At 44.8% G+C, this 13,785-nt stretch overlaps 1 protein-coding gene across 9 annotated transcripts in view; it reads right to left on the bottom strand.

Annotated features, from left to right (window-relative positions):
- LOC105181186 (uncharacterized) overlaps positions 1-13,785 on the bottom strand; it is an 85,776-nt gene that overhangs the window by 11,436 nt on the left and 60,555 nt on the right. For 8 of the 9 annotated variants that reach the window (XM_011137796.3, XM_019840502.2, XM_019840501.2 and 5 more), the window contains 2 exons: positions 8,802-8,921; positions 5,749-6,023 (listed from right to left, as the gene is read on the bottom strand). In XM_011137796.3, the coding sequence (XP_011136098.2) occupies positions 5,749-6,023; positions 8,802-8,921 (395 nt within the window). Of the gene's footprint in view, positions 1-2,940; positions 3,943-5,748; positions 6,024-8,801; positions 8,922-13,785 lie in introns of those variants that run through there. The other variant, XM_025304503.1, reaches the window with a different exon arrangement.

Below are 13,785 nucleotides of genomic sequence, written 5' to 3'. Positions count from 1 at the left end.
CTACTCGATTTCTTTTTCCCCGATAGAAGCGAGAAATGCATTTTTCGACAGAGAAATAAATTTTCGCAATATTGGCATAAAATTGACAATGACGTCCGAAATTCACTATTTGAAACACGCGATATTTCAGAATATTTAGTAATATAAGTTTAATGTCTGAATTTAACGTGATTTAGATTTGCTTCAAATTTGCGTTTCGCAACGACAAAATCGAAGGAAACTTTTAATCTCATTGAAATACGCGCGAGGTTAATAAACTGACAATTATTAATTATATTCCCGAAGAGAAAGATGCACGATCGAGAAAATACACAGGGAAAGCTACTCGATTTCGTATAACAGCGACAACGATCCATTTGATTATTCTTGTGAGCATTCTCGCAGACTCGCAGACGATGGTATCGCCGCGTCATTACGATGCAGGAAATGAAACGCGCAGATACCGAGTGGTTATAAATGGTGAGACTCTCCTTAATGGTTTTATGCCCGGCGCGTCGGGCGAAAACAACGCTCAGCCGAAATTATGATCGATTTATAGCGGAACGAGATGAAACGACGCGATAACAGAGAGCGTTAGGCAATAACCATATCAAGCCGAACTCCGACCGCGATGTAAACTTCTTCATCTATTTTCCGCATTTTGCATACATCGCGCGAAACAAAAGCGGATACGCGGCGTTCAAGCCTTCCATCAGCCGTCAACGTTCCCTCTCAAAAGCCTCTTTGTACGTAAATACCAAATCTAAATGCCCCTTTATAGGCCGGATCGATGCATTTTAATGGGACGTTAAAATTTCCCAAAATAAAAGCTACATCGGTCGTTCTATTCGGGGATGATTTTATTAGCTTCCATAGTAGACGAAGCGTTAATCGCACGTCTTTCGTGCATTTTCTCCACCCACGCGAGGCTCCTCGTCGTCATCGTTGTTGTCGTCGTCGTCGTCGAGCTTGCGAGACCATCGCGACGCGACGAAGCGAGAATCGCGGCGGCCGAGCGCGCCGACGGTGGCCGGAAAATCGAGCAATTGCGAGAGCTCGCGAAGTGGTGAAGTCATTTACATGCGAGACGCCGGCTGAGGCTGACGGTATCGCTACCTACTGAAATTGTGATCGATAGCCGGTCCCTCTCGAGCGACCCTACATCGCCGTGCGGATCGAAGTCGTCGTGTTCCGGCAACAATGTAGCGCTGCATTTAAATTCCCCCGACTGTCATTACCGCCCCCGCCCGAGGGGGCGAGGGGATGGCAAAAGCGCACCTGGCCGAGTCGGGACGGTCGATGCGTTTACCCTATATAAGTCGCACCACGAGTCAGCGATCTGCATTTCTAACGACGCACACGGATGGCTGGGGGGAGCCCCCCGACTGACATCCGCAACATGCGGTCGCCCGACCGTAAGACCAGCTAAAGTAGAGACGCTGATATCGATACTCGTCTCGATATCATCGACACACCGGGTAACGTCGTGACAACGACGATATCGAGCGAATTTTAATTACCGCGAATTTTTATCATTGGAAATGTCGATTTGCGAGACATAAATCGTTCATAAACACCTGTACATCTCATAATTTGAAGTAATTGAGAAATCTTGCAAAGTAAACGGTTGAATAGTCACAGAGCTTGAAGAAAATTTAAGAGTAAAAAATAAATGTACGTTCATTGAAAATTAAAATCATAATGTGAGTTTCGAAACGAATAAAATATAAATCTAAATATTCGCGATACTTCGAATATGTCTACTAAGTGATACGAGCGATTGTTATTTGAAACAGCGTATGAATAATGAATAGCGTGAGAGTGAATTTTATTTTATTATATGAAAACTATACTCCTTTGAGAGAATTTTCTATCGATATTAATTTGATTAAAACCTTTCCCGTTCTTTCGTTGCATATTTCAGTTTTTGATAATGGCCTGTTTGTTGATATCGGTATTGCGGATAATTTCCAATAATGGACGGTCTCGATTTATTATTCAACTATTCCATTGTATTTTACTGCTGTATTCATAGTGATGGCGCATCGGTTTTTCTGGAAAATTGATGCTTGTTTTTTTAATTACATTGGTATTGTCATATGTAGATACTTACCGATACTTTTATCAATACCGATATTTCTCAACTGAACAATTGGTCGCGGAGAAAAAATCTCGTAAAATTACACAGCGTACGAACGACGACGGAATTCTTTGTATTTGATTTGAGATCATATTTATATATGCGTGGAGTGCTGAATTTAATTCGAGTCGATATGATCGACAAGCGTGTATGTTAAATTTTATTTACGTTACGCACGAAAGCGCATTGTATTTCCCGGTAGTGAAATAATAAATGGGGCTTAATGAAACCGGTAACGTCGCTGAGGCAAATATCGGAATGCAGATATGCGCGACTCAATTTATAGGAGCTAAACTATTAATTGTTGTAGAAAATTCGCATGAAAAGCATAAAACGCGCACATTTAAAAACTCGCGTTGTTCCGTTCTCGCTGTCAAAACATGTAAAAGTTTGGATAGATTTCTCAAGAACGTGACTTTTGACCCAATTTTATGACAGCACTTCCAAATATGCAGATATATAATATACCAAAGATGGTAGAAAACAATGATGATTATTTGTTGGGATAAACAAATTGTTTTTAATCAAATTGTTTAGTCTATTAAAAAAAAATATTATAAAATATTAAGAAATAATTTTTTTAATTTTATTAAAAAATTTAAAATTTTTAAATAAAAATTTTATCTTTAAATTTTATTAAAAATAAAAATTTTATTAAAAGAAATATATATTATAAAATATTAAAAAGAAAGTCTATTCCATATATTAATATCATATATATTAATGTATTAACATTCGAAAGAGAGACAACGATTTTCTAAGAAGATTCTGATATGCTATCATTGATTATTAATACTGTAAAATAAAATAGAGAGAACGACAAATTTTAGTGAAATTACTCAATCTACTTTTCTATCACGAAAAATCCATCAAAACTTTTCCCTCGATCATACTCGTAGCGTATAAATAAATCTGCATGAAATGCATGCTGTGTCTCGCGCAACACGCGAATTTAAATTTAATTTAACGATAGGTTCTTCGACGGCTTTAGAGCCGATTTTTCTTCCCGCTATTAAACTTAGATTTGCTAACTGTATAATGAGCAAAAAATATCACGTTCCGTAATTTTTGATGTATTGTAAAATGGGCATCTCTTCCCGGAAATAAGAGAAGTTCTATTTGTAAAGCGCAATTAAAAAATACCGACGCATTCGGAGTTTATTTGAATAATATTTGCATTACAAAAAGGGATTCTCTATCGCGTTTTCATGCGATTCGCCTCGCAATTTCAAAACTCACCACAGCGACACGGTGATATTTTCGTTCATGCAGGTTTAATCGAATAGAGTAAAATAGCCGTAAAAGTATCATAAAACGCGCATGCTCTTAATGCAATCATTAAAATATACTAAGTGGATATACGCGAGTGGTCGGGTAGAAGAAATTGCTTGCACATGCACCGTGTGACGGCGGAGAGCGCCGTTCGGTGACTTCTATTATGCAAATGCACATGAATCGTGTTTTAGCGATTCTCCAAGCAAAAACGTCTTCAGGCCTTCAAGTAATCATTAATCGCAAGGAGGAGAGACGGGGTCACGCGGTGTCGGAGATGCAACATGGTTCAACTAGCGGCACAATGCAGCCGGAACAATTTACGTTCTACGTGAATGTGTAAAGCCATCTAAGGCACGCGAATCCTCGATAGGCGAGGTTAACGTTAACGTTCCCTCTCATATCTCATGTGTATATCTCGTTCGCATATCTTGAGAGCGTGATCTTTTGCGATACCACTTAATAGATTACTATCGGCCGAACGGGACAAGGAAGCGTGCGAATCCGTCCGAGAGCCGTTGAATTACAAGGGTATTGTCTCCACGCTGCAACTGGCAAATGCAAATGTTCTTAGACAGCCGAGCAGTGCGTCGAGGCGAGAATTTTCGCGAATTTTTCGAATTCGCAAAATTTGCAGAAATTTTGTAACAACACGCCTTGAAATATAATACAGAAGTAAAGTCGACTAGTCAACTCGTTCGTCCTTTAAACATTTTCAACCTTTAAACTTTTAAGACCTTTTGGTCTTTTACGAACCTTTTCGAGCAATGAAATTTTATTCTCACATCTGAGTGATCTCGAGAATATTGTTGGATATTTGAGCGAAGAAGAGTTAATTTTAGAAAATTTAACGGGTGATCGAAGTTCACTCCGATCCGCGGCATTCCGATACAGCTTGTATCCCCCTCGAGCGAACTTGATATATAGAGTCCGCATGCTAAGTTTTGGCCGAATTAATTGGATATATTCAGCGTCAGCAAGCGAGTCAGGTCAACGTCGTTAGTCGCGGTAAATTTCGCGTAACAGCAACTATGATGGATGGTAATTGTATCGTTGCGAGCGATTAATTCCGCTCGCCCTCACGTGTATCGATATTACTCGTCCCTCGCGGGCGTTTACGTATTCCTTTCTTTGTAACTTTCATAGAAAATCAGCTCTCTCGAAAATGCCTGTCCTTATTACGTTAATATCCAGAAACGAATATGTATAAAATACTTAATAACTGACTGATTATAGATTGAAAATTATAAAATATTAATAACTCGATCATACTGTGCTATTGTGCTCCTTAATGTACACGGAGAGAGTTTTATAGTAAAAATTGTGGTAAGATTCTATAAAACGAGGAACATTATTCCGCTTTAATTTATTATCCTTCCGTTCTATATGTGCTACATATCGTGGGAATTGTATCGTGGGAATTGATGTGTACTGTTACAAAATTTACCATGTTCCTCAGCAAGGTGAACTTTACTTCGCTCAAGGGGACTGGAGGGTCAGATTACTGAAAAATCGTGCTTGTTTTTGATAATATTTTGTGACGAATAAATGTGCAAGAATGAAAATTTTTCATATATTTATATAACATATGAAAAGTAGAATTTTGTTTATTAACAAATACTCATATAAATATACATTCATTAAAATTTTAAACGCGTTTTCCTCGAAATTTTATTGTTCAACTTTTTGCAATGATTTCTCCGAAACTGAGCTTCGTGTCGATTTGCAATTTTAAAGCAATAATATTTGTTCATCTGGCTCTCAGACGAATCATGGACAATTGCGTCAAAATATTTCATTTCGAGATATTAATTTTTTTATTGTAAAAGAACTGAAAAATTTGGATTTTTTCCTAATAATAGCTGCCATTTTGTTAATTTTGTTCGATTTTTTTTCATAGTGGTTCACCGGATAATGATAAGCCTTCTCAAGATTTCTAGCTAAAATTCACTCTGAATGGATCATCGAGAGCCGAGATATTACTGCAAAAACGACAACTCGAAAAAGGAGAATATATTTCAGCTATATATATATCGTATATTTATGTTTGTTAATAAACAAAATTTTTCTACTCTTCATATGTTGTATAAATATACCTAAAATTTTCATTCTTGCACATTTATTCAGTTGGTCACAAAATATTATCAAAAACAAGCACGATTTTTCAGCAACCTGACTCTCCAGTCCCCTTAATTCTCCACTTTTCTTATACCGCTGACTGAACTGAATTGATTTTATACGAAAAGAAGCCGTAATACACTCTTCGTGTACAATGAACGCGTCAACGTGGCGATCGAAGCGTCGAGGAAAAAGATTATTAGCCGGCAATTATTAGAAACATCGTGCATTCGACTCACCTCGAGGAAGGCTGCTGATGACTGGGCTCCAACAGCGACGTCTCCGTATTGTCCTTCGGCGCGCTGTCGAGGCTGCTCTGCCTTCTCGAGTCCTGATCGTCGGACCTGTCGTCCTGACTCGGCTTGAGGAAGGACTCGCGGTCGCCTTCGATACCTTCGTCCTTGGAGTTTCTTCGCGGATCCTGTTGGCGATTCGTTGACGCGAGAGGTAAGTTATCTGCACTGCGAACCTTACGGCACAATTTCGACGTGGACCCGTGGCGGCGGAGGAATTCCTGCAACCGACAAGATACAGAGTGTGCGCTGAGGGACGAGCGCGAGGACACGCGATCGGGGGAGGAGGAGGAGGCTTCCGCTACTGTATGGAGCCTTCGACATTAAAGAGACTGGACTATTCACGGACACGTTTCCACATAGTGCACCATTGAGCGTGTAACACGAGAAGGCGTTCCAGAGAACAGTTAGCGTGGACGGAGTGTGGACGTGAGTGGAATGACGAGAAAACGGCCAGGGTGGTAACGTCTCTTTCAGCACACTGTGCTTTCGCCGCGGTAACCATAATGTGCGCGCTGTGCCTGCGAGTCGCGTCCTACTTCGTGTTCGAATCACATCTAACTTTGAGCCCGATGTACTGCAACATCGGCCAACGATGTGTCTAACTGTGTGTGTGTGTGTGTGTCTAATATTCGTGTGGATTGCGTCTACATGGGATGGCCGATTTTGCGCCTGGAACGAGCAGGGAGATTCACGCCAATTACTACGACAGTTAGTGGATTTGTGACGCGAGAGGAATAACGTATTGCGTAATTGTGTGTATGTGTGTGTGAGAGAGAGAGAGAGAGAGAGAGAGAGAGAGAGAGAGAGGGAGAAAAGTGCTATAATATTAATTTCTTCTTTTTTCCGTACATCTCTATTTCGCGAATCATTTGTGAAATCACGCGCGAGATGAATTGGCTCGATAATCTTGTCCGTCAATTCCACACATATAGCACGTCGTACGAACAAACGGTACGCGCGCAGCGGTATGCAGGAAATCGCGTGTGCAATATCAACGTTGTAGAAACACCAAGCAGAGGTTCTTATATTATTAACGGCATTACCGTGCTAGTATTGTGCCAATTGCGAGCCGATTGTCGTTGGTTTCGTTGTGCCCATTGCGGTACAGCGGTGTGTATCCTGGTATGATACGAATTATAAGGAAATTAAAGGGAAAGAGAGAGAAAAAGACAGAGAGAGAGAGAGAGAAACAAAGAGAAACATACGTATATACACGACGGAGTGAAGGACAGATATATAGAAAAATAAATAGGCATTTAGTTAGTGCCGAAGTTTGACGAAGTACGCGATTCAGGAATACGTAATACACACATCGCTCACATGCGGCGAAAGTAAATTTGTCCATTTCCTTACAAGTAATCCAACGAACATATCGATCATCCGATGCACTACACTTCGTCTCAGACTACCTTGAACTTTGACGTTTGAGAGGTATCTCTTTCGCACGAACTCTTTCATGTTCATTATTTATTGAAATAACTGTCGCACTGAGGGACATGATTATTCCTTTCGACTTTGTTGCGTTACGTTAATAATATACGCCGAAACACGCAATCTGAAACTGTAACAATCGTGTAACAATCGTGGCACATGCGGCAACGCAATTATGAGCGCGCGCTATGTGGATCCGTTCGTTCGTTCGAAGGGGAAACTTTGCGTTTTTCGACCGCGATCATCGTTCACGGTGACTTGAGGAGAGGGAGAAAGAGAGAGAGAGAGAGAGAGAAAGAGAGAGAGAGAGAGAGAGAGAGAGAGAGAGAGAGAGAGCCGTCGTTGTGGTAGAACAATGAATTATATATCGCACGCTCAGGGACACAATCGTGTAAATAATTCTCCTTATGATAATAAATTGATACATGTGTCGCGTATTCTCTTGCGTTTCGCTGCACGCCCACGAGATTGCAAAATGTGATTTTGCTTGTCTATCGCGCGACTTCGTTCCGTCTCCGTCGCCCAATGATCTGTCTCACTCTCCAAATTTCTTCCAGCGGAATTCCGTTCGCGTGAAACACAGAGTGACGACCAAGTCACTTGCAAAACAAGCGACGATTTACTCGTATAGAAAGAATTCTGCTCTCTGTGAATCGTCAGATGAATATTTTCATTTGAAATTGGGCGATAAATAAATTTTATGACCTCCATCATCACGGGAAACATCCATTCTGTTCAATTAAAATATCCGTTCGTGCGAATTAAAAATTCATTCCAACTATGCGTTAAACATTAATTCCAATTGGCGATATTTCCGTTGTTATCTCGAGCGATTTTTCGTCCGCTTCGAGTGAGATTTCGATCCAAGAAATTTAGAGAGAGAGAGAGAGAGAGAGAGAGAGAGAGGATATTTTTCGCGATTCTCTCGATACGTTTGAATCTACCATTTCGTCTTCATATATTATAAATTTAAGACAAAGATATATATATATATATATATATTAAGGAAATATTTAATATTAATGTTACAGATGAGCACTTAGAAATAGAGAGAATAAGAGAGTTCCAAGACGTGGAAACTTCGAGTTGACGTAAAATCTCGTCCTTCCCTCCTCGTATTCTTTCGCTTTCCAATCTTCCCGGGTATCCCGGCGGTAGAACATATCGACTTCGACGAGACCGAGCAATGTCGTTGCAACCGAGCGACGTTGTTCGTTTCATTGTAAAGAGACTCTAAGCCACCTATCTACCGTGTGGTTAAAGCTACCCTTGGAACTCGCTCGCCGACTTTACTGATTTTCGATTTCAATCATCTCGATTGCTATAATCGGCAAATGCTTGCCCGGCATGGTTACCAGCCCACCGGCAACACGACAACGTCGACATCGACGGCGGCGGCGGCGGCGACGGCGGCGGCGACGATGGGCTTCGTCCATTCCGGGGAAGGTCGCGCGGCGAAATCGCACCGCCGGATCGATCGGTGGGTTCGAGGACGCGGCTGTCCACCTCGCGTAATCCATCGATCTTTCCGCGTAGCGTGGATTTTTCCCGGCTCGATTACTCACCTGGGACAGGAAGCCGGCCACGTCGATGGCGCTGTTCACGCGTGGCCTCGAAGTTCTCGGCCAGCCTAAAGCTCCGCCGCTGTCTATGGAGTCCACGTGATGGCTCGACCAGTGCAGATGCTGGAAAGTTCAGTCATTTCTGATCACGTTATCGGCACGGGGAGCGATGCTCGGGTTCGGGGGGCTGTAGGGCTGGGGGTAAAGGGGGGGAGGGTTAGGCGCGATCGAAATCGGCCGGTGATATAATTGCGGTCGAGCGCGGCCTCTCGAAAGCGTGTCGTTTTAAAATGCACGTGGGATCTCTACGTGATAAGAAAAGTTGAGAGGCCGAGCGGAACGAGCGGGGCGAGCGAATGAGGGTGCCGTGTCGTGGAACAAGAGAGTTGCAGACAAGAGTGAACCACTGATTCTGCACCGGAGGTCTGCGGAGCACTCGCGGTTCCCCACGCTTGTAAATCCGCCCGACGACGACGGGACGCGTCGGGGGCCGTCGACGAAGATCGAACGGAAGGCTATTACGCGCCATTACTCGTGATTTCTCTCTCGTACCGAGGATCCGGCTCGATGAGAGCTCAGACTTGCTGTTACGCGTCCCGAGAGGCGCGGAAACATCCACGCCGGGATGAACGTGAAACAGCGAGTCAGACAACCGTCGAAGTCCAAGTCGCGTTCTCCGAGTCGGCGAGACGACTTGGAGCTCGAGTCGCAAATGAATCTTATTTTCTTTCCCGCAACGGTGAATCTGAATGTTGCGAAGCCGACCTTGTGGGATCTCCGGTGCAGAGGAAGCGCGGTCATTCGCGAGACATTCAGCACAACGCCGTGATGACGATTACGATATGAAAATGTCGCGTTTTTCTGTCGTGAAGAATAGAGAGAGAGCCGCGGGTTGTATACTCGCGACAACGACGGAGGAAATTCTCTCTGATGTAGCACCTTCATCTCACTGCCCCTTCTTTCCTTTTTTTCTCTTTTCTTTTTTTTCTTTTCCTCTCCCTTTATCTTTTCTCTTCTCTTTTTTAGTTTCTAAGTTCCACTTCTCCCGAACGATTACAAGGCAAGAGAACTCCTCGCTCACGAGCTTGCAATATCTACGTGTTGTGTTATGCGTACACGTCTATCTCTATGGCAACTGGAGGAGAAGGGTTGTCCAGAAACATTACACAATTTCAGGGTAGAGGTGCTCGAATGTATCACACACACACACACACAGCGTGAACAAAACTTCGCGCTTTGTAAATTCAGATTCTCGCTACACACTCGGCAAACACAGGCAACGCGAATCTCTCGCCGTTGATTGCTCGGCGCTGTGCGGGCGTGTTCTTTCGGTGGATCTCACGTGTGGACATACTCGAAGATCGTTTCTCTCACGGGCCACGACGAAAACAATACTTACACGAAGTCGAAGCTCGTCGCACATTCGGGACAATAATTGCTAATCGAGTCCAAAGAGGATCCGAAAGTTACGTTCGGCCGTGGATTGCGATCTTCACGGGGGATACATTCGGCGAATTCTAAGCTCAACGGTCGTCGAGGGTTCGTTAAGTAATGTAAAAAGAGCGTGATTAAACGACGTAACGGCGTGAAGCGTGACTCTTGGGCCGATCAAACGCGAAGTACAAAGTTGAAATCCGAATCTTTTCCCCTTCTCATCTCGCATTTTCGTCCGGATTCTCGCCGACCGTTCGCGTTTCGATGAATCGCGAATCGCGAGGGAGGCAGCGCTTTTCCTACCCCTGATGGCGGCGAATATCTTCCACAACGTACATCACCGACGCGAAATTTCTTCTTTCTGTTGGCTCCGCGCGCGCGATACGACGCGCCATGCTCCGTTCGAACGATTTATCGAAACGATTCTTCGGGGCAATGATGGACTAACCAAGCATCCTCGTGGCGCGATAATCGGGGGATGGGCTGATGGGGGAAGCGTCGAAGTGTGTATTGTGCGAAGCATCGTCATGTCAACACGCTCGAACGCCGGCGACTCTTCGGCGGCGTCCGCCATTGTGCGAGGGGTGCAATGTTTGGGCGCTAATCTAACGACATCCCGCCTCGGGGATCTAGTTCGTTCTGCGGTCTACAAAAATAGCTCTATCAACTCGACACTGTCGCGGCCGAGCCGTGCTACATTCAACGATTCAACCCGCTGATCTCTTGCAGGAAGCGTATTGCGAAAGCGACGGGACGGTGCGGAAATTCATCTTTCTCTCGGCGACGGCGACGGCGACGGCGACGGCGACGATTACGGCGATGACGAAGACGAAGACGATGACGAGGACGACATGATGAGGGTACAAACGAGGTACGATAACGTCACGATAACACACACGGAAACACGAAAAACAATGTCGAGACTGAGCGAGGAACAGGGGAACACCCGGCGGGAGTGAGAGAACGAGATGTAAAACAATGGAAGTCAAACAGTACGTCGTAATATACCAATCGGTGCACCAATAGCGTGGGCGGCTTTTCTCTCGCTTCTCGCGATCGTCGGCACGCGACTCGTACAAGCGGCTGTGTCGTGAACTTCTGTGCGCAAATAACGTATCCACGGTGTCGTGCTTATTAATATCGTGTTCATAATCATATCGGTGCTGTATGCTCAAAGAGGTGACTAGTGTAGGTAGGGCGGAATTAAGCGACTTCAAGCAATCGAGAGAGAGAGAGAGAGAGAGAGAGAGAGAGAGAGAGAGAGAGAGAGAGAGAGAAGAGAAGAGAGAGAGAGAGAGAAGACAGAAGAGAGAGAGAGAGAGAGAGAGAGAGAGAGAGAGAGAAAAGAGATGGTGATCTATTGTCAAACAAACAAGCAGCTAGAGGTGTCGTTGTTGGACGAAGGAGGAATTGATTTAGGAAGAAATTAAATGGACATAAATCTACAACGTCGGGGGGCGTCGCGACGGGAGAATCGGTGCGCTCGTTCGAGAGGCTGATCTATGTCTTTGTCTTGAGTGTATGTATGTGTGTGTGTGTGTGTGTGTCGTACATTCTAAGTTTCTTCGACTAAAATTTCACTTGGAAAAGCAGAGTGTCAGCCGAGTCACTCGAGGTCGAGTGACTTTTCACTCTTGCAGAGTGCGAATTCCTCGTTCCGAATGTGTCGAGTGAGTCTTTCCACTCGAAGTTCAACAGCGAATCTGTTGTATCTCCACTGTCTCATATAGGAACAAATTCGCCGCTCCGCTCGACTGAAATATTCGCCGTGTTCACTCGGATGAAGAATCCATTCCGGGCCTGAGCGGAACGATCGCTCCTGCGATTTCGAGCGGCGGTGTTGTCGAGCTGCAGCTCGGAATCAATTTTCCGCTCGGTTTCAGCGAGACTTTGCTCCGGGAAATTTTGAGAGTAAGATCGTTCATTTCGTGTGCATACAATGCTCTCGACTACGTTATCCCGTGGAGCATCCCTGGAGCATCAGGCTCGTCGTCGGGATTGAAACGAAGGTCGAATACCTCTCTTCGTCGTCGACGTATCGCGTATCCTTCTGTGTGCGCCCGCACTTTCTCAACCGCCGTTGGCGGGAATATTCTCGACGAATCTATCTAACTGCGCGGCCGAAGCGCGTTAAGGTTTCAGAAGGGCTCGAAGCTACAGTAGGATCGAGCCGGTGAAACGCGATTTTGCGCACCCGCGGGACGCGCTCGCACCGGAAAGAATTTCCATTCTAACGCGACGGGATGTGCGGTCGTAAAATCGCCCAAAGCACCCGCGCGCACAAAGCTGTGCCGCGTTAGCCGGGAAATGGGAGCGGGATTTTCCCTTACGACGTAAACGGCCGTGCCCAGCAGGGCACGGAAATTTACGACTCATTTATGCGTCGGGTGCTCTCCTCGCGCGAGCTAAGCGAGCGACAAGTCACTTCCTGCCTCATCGGACGATTAACTGCGAGAACGCGTGTATCTTTGCCAACTGTCACGTTAATTTCTCGGCATATTAAGCGCGTCCATGCGATTCTCACGCGTGTCAACTCCCTCCATGATTCGTTCTCCCCTAAGCGCGACATAAAGATCTCGACGTGAAAGAACGAAAAAAAGAAGGAAATAAATCGGAACGAAACGGCGCGAAATAAACATCTCGACGAGAAATCGATGTCTTTGAATTTCCGGGCGCGCGAGGAGCGAATTGCGCGCGTCGTTACGCGAGATTATACCGACTCTCATCGGGTATATTAAAGCGATATTAAAGTCTTTTTTCGCTACAATTATTTTTCCCATTCTCGCGTCTTTTTCTGCTCGCAGCGAGCCGCAGCTCTCTCTCTCTCTCTCTCTCTCTCTCTCTCTTCCTTTCTTCCTTCCTTCCTTCCTCTCTACCTTTCCCGGAATGTTCTCATTTATTTCTACATATTTCGAGATATAGCGTGTACACACAGACGCACGAGCTATTGTAGCGCAAGTGAAACTGGGTCGCGTTGAAAGGGCTCCGCGGAAGCGCGCTACACGGAGATAAATACAAATACACGTGAATTTTTACACGTCCGTTATATTAATAAAATCGAACAGCGTGTTAACTCGACGATACCGCCGCGCGTGTTATTTGATCGTAATACCGTACCGTCGCTCGCGCGCTGAAGTCTGAAATTCGAGACTCGAGTTTTCGGCGATTCGGCGGGTCGGGAGGAGAAGAAACGGGCGAGAGAGACCCCTGTATACCGGGTAGACGCTTTCTCCCGTGATCGATGTGATTCCGCGCGTGCTCGTGAGCCTCTGGTTTTTATCTCAATTAGTTTATCTCAATTAGTTTACTCGCAGCGGCCCCATCGCGAAATTCCGTTTTATGGAAATAAATAGCGGGCTCGTGCCAAGCGATTAATTATTCGAACCTTAACGACGCAAGCAAAGAGAGAGAGAGAGAGAGAGAGAGAGAGAGGGGGGGGAAGCAGATGGATAGGGAGAGACAAGAGAGAATCGTAAATTGCGCGCGAAGGGAGTCCCCTCGTGCTGCTCGGTACCCGGCAAAATAGGTCAGCAGCAAGGATCGATCGGCTTTT

Source organism: Harpegnathos saltator, unplaced genomic scaffold (genome assembly GCF_003227715.2).
Source record: "Harpegnathos saltator strain DR-91 unplaced genomic scaffold, Hsal_v8.6 scaffold119, whole genome shotgun sequence".
NCBI lineage: Eukaryota > Metazoa > Arthropoda > Insecta > Hymenoptera > Formicidae > Harpegnathos > Harpegnathos saltator.
The sequence above is the reverse complement of the archived record's forward strand: the minus strand, read 5'-3'. Positions and strand labels throughout refer to the sequence as shown.